Genomic DNA, 17,665 nt, shown 5'->3' with positions numbered 1-17,665 from the left:
GTTTGCGGAGTTTAATCATATCCCACTGAGTGTCGTTGACTTGGGATCAGAAAAAATATAACAAACAAAGTTTAGATTTTGTGACTCGTATAAAAAACAGGATGATTCAGATATTTTCGTTTTGCTTAAAAATCGCGTCAATGAAATAATTAATCTCGTTTTAAATTTACAATAACGTGGGAGATAATAAGATTAAATTACGTGAGTGCGGCACCCTTTAATGTTTAATCTTTCTTGCAAATAACATTAATCCTATAAGGTATTGCATGATTTCATTTATCGTTAAAATTATACGATTTTTTTGTGGAGGTGTGACAGACATACATAAAAACGGCGCATCACTTTGAAAAAGTCTGAGAACAGAAAGGAATGGAGAGAGCTGGTTGCCAGGTTAAGACTGACATCATCCAGATTTTGAGATAGAAGACGGTGAAGAGGTTGTTGTAAAGAAACACCAATATTTCTTTTCAAAACTTAATTTATATTCATGCAAAAATTTCTTGGCAAAATCAGATCCTGCTGTGATTCAAGATTAACATTATTTATAACTTTGTCCAGCAGAAATAAAACACATCGACAACAAAGTTAACCATGAGAAAACAATTACAGCGACTAGTGCTACCAGATCAGGTTGTTTTAAGATATTGGCTTCTTGGCCTAAAATACACCAAACAGTGATGTCATTGTCTCTTTTTTGTCTTGTTTTGTTTTTATTTATTTATTTTTACTTTCCCTTTGCTACACTTAATTATGTTCAACAAAGCCCAAAAACAAAATCAATTTCCTCTGCAAAAGGTTCTCTTGTAGCAGATGTCTCCCCGATTTTACTTCCGCTTTTTCTCGCTCATATGTCCGTATTCCGAATTCATAACGGCGGACCGGCATCAGTGAACTTTTCCTCAAAACGATCTTTCAGGGTTTTTTTTCGGTTTTTTTAAGTTTTATTTATTTCAAACTAATATAAATTATTGCACAATAAAAATAATTAAATTAAGACAAAAATCATTTTTCTCGTGTGTGTCGAATTATTTAATCAAGTAAAAATTCCATTTTTTACTTGATTAAATAATTTAGAAAGTTATTCTAGCAATTTACGGTAATTTATATCAATTTGAAATATGTTAAATATTAAAAAAAAAAAAAAAAAAAAAAAAAGACATTGTTAATGGCATTTTGGTAGAAAAAATATCCACTGATGTCGGCCCGCTGCTATGAATTCGAATGTGAGCAAGAAAAAGCGAAATTAGAATCAGGGAGACATATGCTACAGGATAATCTGTAAAAAAAAAAAAAAATAGAAAATCAATTATCATGAATGAATATTTGAAGATATAAAAAAAACTTGAAGCATGAAAAGTTTAATGAAAATGATCGGATACTGCATTAAATAATCCAAAAAGATTGATATGCCGTAAAACTAAACAAGCAAACCAAACAAATACAGTCGTACGTAAAAGCATAGCATGAGCAGGGGCCAGTTCCCCTAACACCACAATGACTAGACTAGAGCGGAACATATCAAGTTCAATATTTTTGAAGTTGATAAAATATTTTTCTTCCATGGAAAAAATGTTTTCACTTTATTAGATTCTTTTGAATTTTTAATAAGTTTGAAAAAATTAGAATATAGTGGCATTAAATGCATTTCGTTTTAATTACTACATTTTCGTTCATTCAAGTCCCCCGCAATCAGTTCGAAATTAGCTTTGTTGCTGTTTGGCTGAGTTGGTGTTGTGTATAGTCCTAGGAGGTCCACTCGCCTAAGCTTTATATATCGATTTATCTTTTTCTTTCGCGTTTCTTTTTTTAAACTTCCCAGTTTGAGATGTTTTCTTTCTTATGTTTTTTTTAACTTCGCCAATTCAGACGTCACTTTATATGTATATGCATATTGGTGCGAGCACTAGCGAAAAATAAATTTCCCTGTAATTTTGTATGTTTTTTTTAATCTAGTATATAAATCTCACCTATCTGTTTAAATGTATGTATGTTTGTATGTTTCGCAAAAATTTTCGACAGAGGCGACGGATACTGACAAGATCGGTATCATTTTGAAGTCTGATATCTCGGAAGACAAATATCGAAAAATTGGCCCAAAACATCAATTCCTTCACTCTAATCTCGACCGTTTTGTACAAGGAAAGGTCGATTTTTTCGCCGACATTTTAGCAAGTCATCGTCACCGTTGGATTGACTTTGGTTAATTTCAACGCTTTTGACTTCCGGTTGCATCATGGAGGCATCGGCTAAGACTTCAGATTTTCTTTCACTTTCTTTTCCGCCTTCGCGTCACGAGTTCGAGCCTGCCTGCTTACTACCACTTTCTTTTTTTTTTTTTTTTTTTTTTTTTTTGCTCAACACACACCTCCAAACGCCCGGGCAACGCCGGGCACCCAAGCTAGTCTATATATATATATATATATATATATATATATATATATATATAAGGCAAAACAGGCGCACGAGTTTTTGTATGCTCAAGAAAGGCTTTTTTCGCCAGGCTTCTCGGGGGGAGGGGTGTTCTATGTCTTAGAACTGTTCATATACCTGCTAGATAATAATATTTACGATTTGCAAACGCGCGTCGCGTCTAGATTTATTTACGTCGACTTTTACACAATTCTTGCTATTTCGGCTCCGCTCGTGTTAATTTTTTTTTTTTTTTTTCGTATAACAGTGAAACTGGTGTTAAAACTAAGGTGCGGTTCTCGATCTACGGGGCTGGGGGCATCCAGAAAGCAATGGACGTTTGGTCAATGTCGGTGAAAATTGTCATATCAGACAATTCCTTTTATTCAGACACGAATAAAGGGGGAGCTGGTTTTCCCCAACACGTTGAGGAAACAAAACCAGACAAAGTTTGGTAACAAACAAACCCAAAAGAACTACCCCGCAGTTAAAATTAAGTGCGGAATTTAATTTCCTTTGACCTAATTAAATTCGCCACGCGCCTGCCACTTGTGCGTTTAAAACGTTAAACTGAAATGTGTTTCAGTTACTTTCCCTTTGGAAGCGAGCGGTAACTTATCACGTTTTTTGTTCCGGCTTCGATTCTACCTACCTACTAAAACTTTTTTTTATTTTACTTTTTCTTCTTTTTACATTATGTTCGCTGTTTTTTTAATTGTTTTTTTTTCGATTTTTTAAAAGAAATTTAATATAGCCCCCCCCCCCCAACACACACACACCTACAAAAAACTTTTTGTAGCTGTTTTTTCTTTCTTTGTTTTTTTAATATTTGTTTTCAAGCCTACCTTCCTACCAAAACTTTTTTCTTTTTTGATGTACCTCTCCCCAACACACACCTACAAACACCCGGCCAACGCCGGGTACCCCCGCTAGTCTATAATATAAATATCACCTGTCTGTTTAAATGTATGTATGTTTTCCTAAAACTTTCGACAGAGACGACGGATTTTCACGCGATCGATATCATTTTGAAGCTCGACCCTTCGGACAACAAATATCGAAAAATTGGCTAAAAACATTGATTCCTTCACCCTCAACTGGGCACTTTTCTATAGCGAGGGGTCGCATTTTTTTCGCCGATATTTTCGAAATTGGTTCTATCTGATGGCATCCAAGTCATATTTTTTAACTTTTGAAATCACTTCTATATATTGAATACAATATAATAATCAATAGAGTATTACGAAATCTGCATGAATTATAATATATTTAAGCGTATTTTACGACTAGGCAACGCCGGGTGAGACACTACTATATATTGTATTCAATACAATATAATAATCAATAACGAATTGTTGGCTCTATAATGATCATAAATACGAAATCTGCATAAATTGAAATATCATATGTAAGCGTATTACCGAGCAACCTTCTAATTACAAATAAATTCCACAATCAAATTCTTTCAAGTGTCAAAAAGGTCAACCTATTTAACAAATAAATAAATTAATAATAATAATAATGATAATAATAATAATAATAAAAAAATTTTTAAATCTGTTTTTTAAATTAATATTAATCTCTCTTTGATCTTCACACCACTGTATACAGTAACGCTTCCGCTGGATGTACGGTTAGTGTCCATTTTTTAAACTCACGGGCCAGACAAAGCATTTAGCGGGCGGGATTTGGTTCGCGGGTTGTTGTTTGGTGACCGCAGGCAGCGCCGCAGCGGCGCTTCAATACGAAGTTGTTGCTTATGACTCCCTTCAAGTCCTTCTCAACGGGGCAAGTGTGCGCTTCCTAGCACGAGAAGAACGATATATTTCTCAACACTTTCCGTTGTCACTAGTAACTAGATGGTAAGTTCATGCGGCACACACCGGCAGTGGACACGACCAGTCGGTCTAACTTTGGTGCGGCTTTTTCGGAAGAAAAAAACAAAAACAAGCAACTTTTATTTATTATTTAAAGCTTGTATTTTCGAACGCTTTGAAAGGGGTGTTTACTGTCTACGCTTTAAATTTAGATCATTGGTGTTGAAAAAATATTTATTTATTACAAAGACCGAATCATTTTTCTGAATTCTAACGAAGTTTAATCATTGGAGTAAGTTGCAACGCTGGAGGAAAAATATCAAACCTGTAAACAATGAACGAAGTTAGCGGTGTTTACTTTTCATTTTATAACAAAAGGTAACTCTTTTTTTTTTTTTTTTTTTTTTTTGTACAGTTTCATAAACTGAAATTATTTTCTAAAAGCAGTAACCAAAAATATTACCAACTAAAATTATTTGAAAGAAATTACATTTGGGCAATTATTAGACAAGATCAATTTATTTTGCCTACCTACGCATCTGTGACCTATTTGCATTTAATAGAAATTCGGGTACTTCACGGGGAACGTGAACCATGCGTAAACGTTTTTTTTTTTTTTAAATGACTGCTCCCTGAAATGCGCAAAAGGTTTTCTTTCACTTTCTTCGTTTATATCTCCTACACTTTTTTTTTTTTAATCAAGCGTGTATTTATTTTATCTTTTGAATTTTTTTTTTATATCTATAAGTAAATTTGAGTCATACTTTTATTTCGTGCTTGTTTTTATTTTATTTTTATATTTTCTCCACTAAATATTTTTATTTTTGTTACATATTCAACTAATGCTTTTGACCCCCCCCCCACACACACACTTTTTTTTTTCTTTTTTTTGCCTCAAATAATACTTCAAAAAAGTTTTCGTGCACAAAAGATTTTCTTTGGTTTATTTAACAAATGAAAATCTTTTGTGCACACACTTTCAGTACCAAAATACCGAAATTTATATTATTTGAATTCTTCGGCCTACTGTTCTCATCTTGGGTGTCATTTTCACAACGTTTCGGTCGATATAACCTCCGACCTTCTTCGGGTTTGTCTTGACGAACTCGGGAATTTAGACGGAATTTCGAACGAAACTCTTAATTTACTTCATGGGAATAACATGTTCTCGTTCTGTCAGCTGACCTCTATCCAGTCATGGTTGACGGAACGAGAGCATGTTACTCACATGAAGAGTTCCGTTCGAAATTCCATCCAAATTCCCGAGTTTGGTAGAAACATTCCGCATTCGATAAGTTACCCCGAGGAAGGTCGGAGGTTACATCGATCGAAACGTTGTGAGAATGGCACTCAAGATGATAATAGTCCGAAGATTCCAAGTAATACAAATAACCAATCCTCATCTCCAAAATGTCAGAAACATTAATAGAAATTATTAGCATTTTAAGTTTGTAATTACGACTCTAATTCACATCTTTGTTTAAGGTTTGCGTTATACCGCCTAAACAAAAGTGGCTACTTTGCCCATGTCCTATATTGACGAAACTTAAAATACTTTATACCTCTTATTAATTAATTATTAACGCAAATAGATCAGATTAGTAGATAAATCAAAATAAATTGTTTGAAGCTAATTTCCCAACGATATCTCCTTTAAAATGATTTATGCTGGGATTAATGATTACCTCAAACGCTTAAATATCGCACCTATTATTTCAGAGATCCTGAAAAAGGCGTACTTGTAATGAATGGAGACTTAGAGGATTTCAATTCTTATGGAGTCGGTTTCTGGTAACAACAAAGGATTCCGAGTAAGTCCCGGAAATAAGCGAAGTAGTTTACGATTTGAATGCTACCTTCTTTTCTCTTCTGTTAGGATTTTTTTTTTCGGTTATTTATTTATTTATTTTTTAACTCTAACCCTAATCTAACACTACACAATGTATCCTACGTTTTTTTTTTTTTCTTTTCTTTTCGCAACTTCGTAAAGTATTTTGTTCATTACCGGGACTTACTCTGAATTTTCAATTTTCTGGAAAAAACTGAAATTCCCTAAGTTCCCATTCCTTAAAACCAGGGAGCTTCATATGCAAACTCTGTTAAAAGTTAATTTGCTGTTGAAAAAAAAAACGTATCTATAGAGGATTTTCAACAATAGCTACAAACACAGGGGCAGGGTATAAATATACAACAAATATATATTCCCAAAAACACGATTAATTACTTCGTAATGTTCATATACTACAAATATATTTTTTTTTTTTAAAGTTCGTATTTTAACTAAAATGGTATTATTTATTAAGTTCTCACACAGGTCATCATCAGAGATTACTCAAAACAACCGGTGGTGTTCCCTGGAGTTTGAATGACGACAGAACTCTCCACTTCTTTCGATATCCTGTGCAAATTAATTTGCGTTATCGCAATAGCCACTTGCCATTAACTTCTCGCTGGCAATAGCCATTGGCCTTCATTTGAGTGGTAATGAGTCTCTCCAAAGTCCAAATCCACTTTGCACCCATCCAGTAGAGATTTGGTAATTGCTTTCTATCTTCGGTCTTTCCATCCTCCTTAACCTTTCTCGACTATTTGGTGTGGTGCCAGTCGACGCTGACACTGCAATTATTATTTTGCTCACTAACAGTTTTCACACAGGCCATCATCAAAGATTTATTAATACTACGACTACTATTATTTGTTTTTATTTGTTTATTTATTAAGTAATCTGCGTACGTGCTTATGTTTATAATCTTTTTGAAAATAATCCCTTTTAACCGAAATGGAGTCTTATTTTCTTTTTTTTTTCTTTTTTTTTTTTTCGCGTGTTTTTGTCCATCTATTGCGTGTTTCTTTGTTTTATTTGCGAACATCTTTTATAAATAATTTTACGTAATGCTAAGACAGGCGCCCACAAATGTGTTAAACAGAAAGTGAATGTCGAGAGAGCCAGCAGTAGAAGGAATTAAGACAAACAGAAAAGACATAGGTAGTATATGTATCTACCATAGTCTCTGCTGGTATAAAGTTATTGAACTGGGCTAGTGTTTATGAGAGCTGGAAACATAGAAGATTATAAGTTATAGGCTGACCCCCTCCTAAAATTTGTCACGCATGATTTCGTTAATGAAATTCTCAACCCTTTCTGTAATCCAACCATATTTGGTATGAATAAACTTCAGTCTATGCCTGGCTTGTTCACCAAGTTTCAATCATAAATACCCGACAGTTTTTGTTTTATTGTCATTCTGTAACGTTACACACGTTTTAACATGTAGAGACCCAACACGTTGTAGACTCTGTCGCAAGGAACATAAGAAAAGGAAAGGATTTCAACTGTTTCAGGTTTTAACAAAAGACCTATTTTCTTTCTTCTCCTACCATGTGGGACTTCTCGTCTCGACGCTGACATCTCTAACGTGATCCTCTCTCTCTAACGTGATACCCAGTCTGTGCACACGCTATTCTTTTTATAATCTTTTTTTGTTCCTTGCCGTGACGCCACTTTGCACACGGCTCAGACATTTTCATTCAACTGCCATACACACGTCCGTGCTCTGTAACAATTCAATGATAATATTCGGAGGAAACTAGACCTGATCCGAGCACAAATATTAAATATTCATCTGAGACAGCTAGCAATTGCGCTGAACTTGTTAGTTAGCAATCTTCACCGTGATAGCGATATATAATACAAGGTTTAGTTAAGAGGTAGGGAGCTCCTCACGGCTAGGATCAGTTTAACACCCCTACGCGCGTGCACACACGCACACACAAAGAAACAATAATGCCGTCCATGAAATCGTTAATAAGATTCACAATCTTTTCAATTATCCAGTCATACATATCTGAATACAACGTGTAAAACTGTCAATCACTAAATAATTACTTATAATTACTTAGACCCTCTAAAAAGTATGTTCTTAAAAGTTGAGCACTATCTGGAAAATAGAAAGGCAGTCTGCTGACTTTGTGTGCAAGATCGTGATTTTGAGTCCTCTTAATCTGCAGAGCTAATATCCGGTAATTGTGAAGCCCATTGTAAGATCACACCTCTTACTGATGAGACGATCGCCAAAGTGGCCGTGCACATTATTAAAGCGCAATAAAACAAAGACTGTTGGATATTCATGACTGAAACTTTGGACAAATCAAGCATAGTGTGGAGTTTCTTTGCACCAAATATTGTTGATATTGTTGAATAGCAAAAGGAGCCATAATCAAGATTGTATACTCTTTTTGACTTCTGGTTACTGTTGTCAATTTGACTGGATTATTAGACATGGCCATTCTTAACATAAAAGACCCCCCCCTTTCCCCATGTTATCAGAAAGGACTATATCTTGTTTGTCATCATTCTCGTATGTGGAGCAGAAACCTGAAGTAAAAAAAGGTAGAAAATCTTGTCTATAACCACAAAAGGCGTTGTGAATTTTATAAACTATTTTATAGATGGTATGTTTGATTTTTGGGAGGGATACCCTATATCAAAGTTTTCACTCTTTCATTTTTTTTCTTTAGTAGCGAGACCTGTGAAAATGTAATATAAATATTATAATTTCACACACATGTACTTCATGTGCCTGGAAGTATTCTTAGATAGGTTTCATATCGGAATGTATTCCATAAGTATCGATAATCGAAAAATTCGATTAAATAAGGATCAGGCGATTTTGACTAAAATCAACACCTTATACAGCTTATCATCTCAAGTGCATTTGAGAAGTTTTATTACCACACAAGCAGAAAGGCACGGTATATAAAATCAACAGAAAGTTCTTTGATATAACAAAGGAGCGTTCGAAATGAATGTTTCTGTTAAGAGCACAATTGATCCGTGATATTTTAAACTTTAATTCAAGCCATTATATAAAAATAATTTTATAAAATCAACAGTAGATTCTCTACAGTGCAATGTAGATTACAATGTATTGTGGACAAACTCACTGTAGGGGGGCCTGTGAAAGTTCCTGACAGTGCACCGCCGTCGGTCCTCAGCTAGGCGTTTGGTTTCTCAGTTGAGCACCTTTTGTGGAAATAAGGATAGAGTAGAAAAAGACTAGCAACGTCTCTTTTGTGATTGCTTGTAAAAAAAAAAAGAGATTGTCTCTCACTAGATTGTGAAATCTGTCTTGTACTTTGTAAAAGCCTAAAAGAGTGTACTGAGCTGCCTTTCTTAATTGTGTCAGCAGTATTAAATTTTAAAATGTATCTGACAGTATAATTGCGATTTAGTTGCCGGAACATAATGCCATGAAAAATTATGTATCGGTGATAAATATTGCTTTATCTTTTATTTTTGTTAAATTATAGTAGATGAGGAGCCATTTAGCGTTATATTTTATTTAGTATGCTTGTAATTTTAAGAACACGCTTGAAATATATACTTCCGTTTGTATTAAGACGCCATTGTTTTTTTAAAACTATTATTTTAGCATCTGTATACATTTAAAGCGTTTTCTTAAGATTACAAGCGTAATCTAATTTATAAAACTCACTGTGTGTGTGTGCATGTCTATTTTTTCAAAGCGCTTCTCCTCTGAGATGCAAGGTCACAGAGTGGCGCGAGGTATGATTGTATTTTTGTAGACCGTTCATCTCTAGATTTTATCTGGTAAAAATAGCTGCTAAGGGGCCAAAATTGAATAAATTGGGACTTGCCAGGCGTAAGTCGACTAAATGTGTTATTTGTACGCATGCGCAAATATATACCATGTTATATGTTAAAGTTGGTTTATTTTTAACATCTGACGAGAACTCAAACGGTAACTACTAATGCTGGAGCGCTAAATGTTTTGGTTTCGATTCTAGTTGATAGCGCCCAAGTTTTGGATTACGTAATTAATTAAAAATCGAAATATTTAATTTAGGGCCAACGAGAAATGTATCGTTTTTTGTTACTTTATTTTATCTTATCACCAAGGCAAATGGACGTAGTTTCAAGAGAGAGAGAAAAAGAAAGTAAAGAAAAAAAAAGAAGAGTTTTTTTGGGGTAGAACAGTCGCCGCTGGCCGTAGTGCCAGGCGGATGTGCGAAATTCCCACCCCAGCAACAGAGGCAGCGATGTCGTCGAGATAGGAGGTATCGACACCTCCCCCCCCCTCCATCACCAGCGAAAGGAGATAATGCCTGGGAGAAACTCCATATCAACAGCGAAAGGAGATAACGCATAGGAGAAACTCCATATAAACAGCGAAAGGAGATAACGCGTAGGAGAAACTCCATACCAATAGCGAAAGGAGATAACGCCTGGGAGAAACTCCATATCAACGGTGAAAGGACGCGACATCGACGGCAGTAAACAGCGAACTTTACAAACTTGCGTCTTAATCCGGGGGGGACGGATATTAAAGACATTTTGACCAACGGCTTGGAACAAAAGGAAAGAAAAGATAAATAAAGAAAAAAAAGGGATAAACTCAGTAAATCATCTCCGTGAATATTTTCCTCTCTCGTGTATTAAGACATTGAATTCATTTTGCCATCATTTTTTTTTTTTTTTTTTTGTATTGAAAGACATTTTTTTGGTTTTGATATATTTTTCGTTGGCATCTTCGAATAGTAGACAAAGATACCCTTCCCCATTTTCATAATTTGTTCTTTTCTTTATTTTCACTTAATTGCATTATTCCTTCCCTACCATAGTTAGTTCGTGGTTTTATAATAAAATTTAATTTCGAAAATATTACCACTGGCGTTTTTGTTTCGTTCCTTCTTGCGTTTTTGTCGTGTTCGGTTCCCGTGTCTCATGCCTTTTATCTGTGTCACATGTGCGATACTGGGATCTTGCTTTCCCGTAAATTCCCTTGTACCCCTCCCCTTTTGGTAACGTGTTACAAAGATAAACAATTTTCGTTCTTCTCGAAAATTTCTTCATACCCCTACATTATAAATTGCTTTACCACATATCGCACGTGTGTAATCTACATATCTATATAAGTGAACGTGTCTGTCTGTCTGTGTACATTTCCCTACGCAATAACTCGGTCAATTTTTAGTCTACAGACTCGAAATTTGATATAGAGAGTACTGAGATTTGGGAAAATCTATGTGATTGGTTTTCGGGCAGACATTTGGCGATTAAGGGGTCAAAGTTCAACGATTTGACCTTTGAGAACTCTACCAAACTCCTCCGACAATTTGGGGTCTAAACACTTGAAATTTTAGATATAGGTTCCTTGGACATGGATCTAACTTAATAACTTGATTTGAACCCAAAACAATAAATGTAAAGGGGTCATAATAGGGGTCAAAGTTTAAAAAATTGACCTTTTTTTGTTTTTTGCTCAGCATACACCTCCAAACACCCGGGCAACGCCGGGCCGAAATGCTAGTATATATATAAAAATGAACGTGTCTGTGTGTGTTTGTCTGTCTCTCTGTGTGTGTACATTTCCTTACGCAATAACTCGGTCAATTTTTAGTCTACAGATTTGAAATTTGATATAGAGAGTACTGAGATTTGGGAAAATCTAAGTGATCGGTTTTCGGCCAGAAATTTGGCTGGTAAGGGGTCAAAGTTCAATTATTTTACCTTTGAGAACTCTACCAAACTCCTCCGACAATTTTGTGTCTAAACACTTGAAATTTTAGATATAGGTTCCTTGGCCATGGATCTAACTTAATAAATGCTTCTTTTTTTTTTTTTCTCAACATATACCTCCAAACACCCGGGCAACGCCAGTCTGAAATGCTAGTAATCTATATATCTATGAAAGTGAAAATGTCTGTGTACATTTCCCTACCAAATAACTCTGTCAATTTTCGGTCTAGAGACTCGAGATTTGACAAAAGGAGTATTGAGATTTGGGAAAATCTTTTTAATCGGTTTTCGGTCAGAAATTTGGCTGTCAAAGAGTCAAAGTTTAATGAAATGATTTGACCTCTGAAAACTCTACCAAACTCCTCCGCCAATTTTTGGTCTAAACACTTGAAATTTTAAATGTAGGTTACTTGGACATGGATTAAACATCTTAATTTGATTTGAGCCTAAAAAAATAAATGCTAAAGGGTCAAAATTGGGGTCAAAGTTTTTTTAAAAAATTGACCTCTGTGGTCTCTACCAAATTACTCGGCCAATATCTGGTATAAACATTTGAAATTTTACATAAAGGGTATTCAGAGATAGGGCAAGCTTTCTAATTGGTTTAGGTCGAAAACTTGAGCTGTCAAGGGGTCAAAGTTCAAAAGGTTTATATCTTTGCGGTGTCTAGCAAACTACTCAGCCAATTTTGGGTCTAAACATTTGAAATTTATACATAACGGGTATTCATATAAGCGACAAGCATTTTAATCAGTTTTGGGGGCGAAAATTTGGCTGCCAACAGGCCAAAGTTGAAAGAGTTGATCTTTAAAGATTCTACCAAATTCCTCCGCCAATTTATGGTCTGAAGACTTGAAATTTTAGATGTAGGGAATTTGGACATGGGTAAAACTTTGTATGTTTATTTGATACAAAAATAATAAATGTTAAGGGATCAAAATTGGGGTCAAAGTTTTAAAAAATTTACCTCTGCGGTCTCTATGAAATTACTCACACAAATTTTTGTTTAAACATTTGTAATCTTTCATAATGTGTATTCACACGTAGGGCAAGTCATGCACAGTATATAGGGCCCGAGCAAAGCCGGGCTGAACTGCTAGTATATAATAATCAATAGAAAATTTACTCTAATAATGAATACAGAATCTGCATAAATTAAAATATATTTTCGACCGGGTAACGATGGGCTGCCAGCTAATTATTTATATATTCATCAATGTTCCGTCTTTATTTCAAGGTTGCATCAACACGATTAATTTGAAGAAAAAAATACAAGTACAATATTTGGAAATATTTTGTGCGTTTGTGGTGTGAAAAAGGAGTTTGTGTTCTTTTTTCACACGTAATATAGCCGTTAGAATTCAAAACCTGTAATGCGTTTATGATATAGAATGAGTGATTTACACACATATACACACACGTGTGTTTATAATACTTAATAATTCGGGCAACAGTAAAAACACGCTATCAAAAGTCATAATTGTACAGCTGATAATATTTGCAGTATTATTTCGTTTTATTATTTGTAACTATTTAGATGATTGGTTTTGTAATAGTTGAAGTAAACGGAAATTTTATTTATGCGTGTATTTATACATTTCAGTGCGTAATTCAGTATTGTTAAATCGAGAACGTGCTTTTTCTTCGAGTTGTATGGAATATATTAACATAAAGTAATTTAGATTATTTTCTTTTTGTTATAAGTAAGAAATATATAGAAGTCAATGTTGTACTTGTTTATATGTACGTTGTGTTATTTTTTATGAAGCTATTTTTTAAAGTAATGCGTTTCAGTCAGTTGGGTGCGTTGTTGAATACGATCGGGGGTGTTCTGTAATTAATTCCGGTATTCTTATTAATGTGTAAAAGTATTATAATTAGTGTTCAGCACTGAAAATCAAGCAGTATGCCAATCCTTTATTCTGTTAATACAATCAAGAAGCAAGGTAGAATTTAATGTGGTTGGAGGGAGCGCTTATTATTCATGTTCATAATCTGGTATAGTATATTGTAAATAGTATGAGATTGCAAAGTAAATAATAAAAGTCGTGCAAAAATAATTATACATTTTAATAAAGTAACAGTGACGTGAGTGGAGTAAGATGACTTAATGGATAGAGAGTGAAACTGTTTGCTGTCTTCTGTATGGGATTGCGTATTTGCGAGAGGCATTTCGTTCGGAATAAATGCAATATTTTTAAACGGGGATGATATGTTCACATAGTTTCACGAGGCACGCTTTAGGAAGTGATGTAAATGGTGAGTGTAATAGGTGTGTTTAGGAAGTGTTTGGTTATTTTCTTGTTTAAACTGTAGATATAGAGTAAAATCGAATTTACTTTAGTTATATATAGCAACTGCATCCTAATCATTCAAAGAACTATAGATCTATGCAATCCAAATATTAATAACCCAAGTCTACGGATGTGCATACCACCAATGGATTTACGAATTTTACCAAGTTTCAACCAACTTCACTGATTGGATCTAGTTACTGTTTAAATACATCTTCATTTCATAAGTGGAGTTTAATTTCAATATCATTTTTTTTTTTTTGCATATATATATATATATATATATATATATATATGTATATATATACACACACAATCTTTCGAATACTCTTTCAAACTTTTGAAGTTTTCAATATTTGTGCTAACCAGCTAGTCTATATAAAAAAAATTTATAAGTGCTTTTTTTTTCTTTTTGTTTTTTGTTTTTTTTTTCTGAAAAAAAAAGCCACCTTTTAAAACGATGGAATAAGAAAATAATTATCTTGTTTGCGAACAAATGATGTAAATCATAATTTGCAAATGCTTTAACTCCTTTTCATTATATATATATATATATATATATATATATATATATATATATATATATATATATATATATATATAATCATTTTGCTAATTCCTACCCTCTAATGAGAAGGAAAGTATTTCTTCGAAACTCCGCAGATTAAGGACTATCCAAGTGTTTCCTTTTCAGATTAAATATGTTAACTCTTTTTCAAAGTGTTTTTTAACATGTTTTATTAACTATTTGCTCTTATATATATATATATATATATATATATATATATATATATATATATATATATATATATATATATATATTAGAGAGAGAAAAAGGGATTAACGATGAAACTTTTAGATGGGAATGTATGAAAAATAGAGAATTAACACACTTTATTTAAAAAAGCCAGCAAAATTATGATGATGCGCATAGATCATCTGACTCCAACGCAAGAATCTCGTTCCTCAATCAAGACTGAGGAGGTATGAAAGGAAGTGTTTCGTAGGGGTCGGTTTCATCTTTAAAGCTAGTGCAGACGTGTTGTTGAAAGATAGAGAGAAAAAAACGGGAAATGAAATAAAGTTAGAATGAGACAGTCTAGGGAAAAAGTTTTTTTTTTCTTTGACAAATTACATTATCATGCGCGACAATGTACGTTAATATTATGTTAAATGTTATTTGTCCTCGCGTAGAGGTTATCTAACTTTGTCAACTCTAACTGATGAAAATACTTAATTATGTATTAATGATATTAATTAGAGAAGCCGCAAAATGGCGGTAAAAGCATACGTTCATAAAACACTTAACTGTCCAAATCGTACCGGTAGTTTTGTGCGACCGTAATAAGCCAATAGGAAGAACATAGTGTGTAAGGGTCCAGAATAGTTAACACTCGATAACTCGTAAAACATCATTTATATAAAACGCAGAAGAATTAAATCATTTAACTCACTAGTCAAGTTTTACAGTTTATAAGATTTTTTTTTTCTATAAAATCTGTTCTCTCGGCATTTAATGACTGTCACAACATGCCTACAGATTATATATATATATATATATATATATATATATATATATATATATATATAATATATATATATGGCCCGGCGTTGCCCAGGTGTTTGGAGGTGTATGCTGAGCAAAAAGAAAAAAGCGGTCAATTTTTTTAACTTGACCCCTATTATGATCCCTTAACATTTATTGCTTTGGGCTAAAATCAAGTTATTAAATTAGATCCATGGCCAAGGAACCTATATCTAAATTTTAAAGTGTCTAGACCCAAAATTGTCGGAGGAGTTTGGTAGAGTTCTCAAAGGTCAAATCGTTGAACTTTGACCCCTTACCAGCCAAATTTCTGGCCGAAAACCGATCACATAGATTTTCCCAAATCTCAGTACCCTGTATATCAAATTTCGAGTCTGTAGCCTAAAAATTGACCGAGTTATTGCGTAGGGAAATGTACACAGACACACACACACACTTTCACTTTTATAGATATAATAGATATATATATATATATATAATGATGTCTATTATAGGTCGAGTGTCAGTTAAGCAGTTTTTTTTTTTCAAATGTTAAATAAAAAAAAGTACTATAAACTTTAAAACTTTACTAGTCGAAGAATTCCAGTCTATTGCGTTTTATATAACCTCTGTGTTTTTACGAGTTATCAATGTTTTCTAATCCGCATTTTTACCAGATGATTTGATTGGTCTTGCCGGACGTTAGTAAAATGCTGAAAAGGTGCGTTGAGACGAAGATACACAAGGCGATATATGTATTTGATGATGACAATGATGATGCAAATACTTTCTGTTGCAGAACTAATTGTATTTTTGCTGCTTGATTAATAGACCAAGTACGAAATTGTTATAAAACAAAATAACACTCATCTCTGATTTACAGACAAAAATGTAGCGAGAAATAGCGGCACTGGAAAAAGAATAGTGTGTTATTATAGCCAGACCGCGTATAACTAGCAGATATGAAGATGCCAAACTTGTTTTTCTCCAGATTGTTGATATAGGACTAATTTAATTTGACAAAGAAAAATTGTAAAAAATTTTTTTTTATTCAACTAAATTATTTTTAGTTCGAGCGAAGACCATTACGATTTCGATGAATTGACAAGATATACTAGTATCGAAATAACAAATCACAAAAAATGGTTTGGGAATATAATTGTGATTGGAGACTGTTGGCGGATATGTGGGATTGATCTGAAATGTCAAGTAAGTATTATTTAAGAGATAACGCCTTACTGAACGATGAATGTGTTGAGAGGAGGAACGCATATGACATCGAACAATCGCCTTCCTCGTTATCGCGAGAGCTAACTCATATGTCTACAACTCTATCATATGTCTACAACTAAATAGAAACGTTCGGCGCGTCTAAAGTCATACCAAGGCCACCGAGAGGAAGAAGGCCTGTTAACTGACAAATGCCTGCAGGCAATGTAGGATAAGATTTGTCAAACCATTGATACTATATGAGGGCCTTTATAAAAAGAGCATTAAAACATTTTTAAAAAGAAAGGAACACAGCTCTATCTCGGTAGCATCGGTCATACCAAGCTCGCAGCGTACAGCTAGTCACCAAAACACACGATCCAGTCAGCTGCACGGTCAACAGGTCAACGGGAAGAACTGCTGGCCTTTCCATACAAAACCGAGAATAAAAAAAAAAAAAAAATTTAATGCATTTATTTGTATTTTTATTGCGACTATACGCTTATTTATAACAAAATGTTTTCATTTAACATCAAAACAGACGTCCCCATCCCGAATGCGTTTGATTCAAAATGAGAAGTTCTTTTACAATATCAATAGTCTAACATTCACATTCAAAAGAGGAGAGAGGTTTCTTGACGTCTTCTCGGAACCAAGACAGCATCTAAAAAAGGATGGCAAAGGGATTTTTGTATCCAGCCCGTCCAAATTACGAGTGTCAGTTGATTCGTCAAGGAGCATTGTCTTGGCCAATCAAGTGAGTCTCTTATGAAATACAAGGGAGTTAATTCATCGCCATAATAAACAAACAAAGATAATTTATTAGAAAAGTAATGCATTTTTTAATCTGGGTTGTTATGTTAAATTAATA

General features: G+C 33.9%; 1 protein-coding gene across 3 annotated transcripts in view; it reads left to right on the top strand.

The window, feature by feature from the left end:
- Positions 1-17,665, top strand: part of LOC145279844 (ciliary microtubule inner protein 5-like) — a 135,966-nt gene that overhangs the window by 80,767 nt on the left and 37,534 nt on the right. The window contains exon 1 of one of the 3 annotated variants that reach the window (XM_080131285.1): positions 4,173-4,604. The exons of the other annotated variants lie outside the window; for them this stretch is intronic. Within the exon in view, the coding sequence (XP_079987411.1) occupies positions 4,561-4,604 (44 nt within the window). The 5' untranslated portion in view covers positions 4,173-4,560. Of the gene's footprint in view, positions 1-4,172; positions 4,605-17,665 lie in introns of those variants that run through there. 3 annotated transcript variants of the gene reach the window in all.

This window comes from Euprymna scolopes, chromosome 7 (assembly GCF_053919585.1).
Source record: "Euprymna scolopes isolate OS-2025 chromosome 7, ASM5391958v1, whole genome shotgun sequence".
Classification (NCBI taxonomy): domain Eukaryota; kingdom Metazoa; phylum Mollusca; class Cephalopoda; order Sepiida; family Sepiolidae; genus Euprymna; species Euprymna scolopes.
Note: the sequence above shows the minus strand (reverse complement) of the source record. Positions and strands in the feature narration are given on the sequence as shown.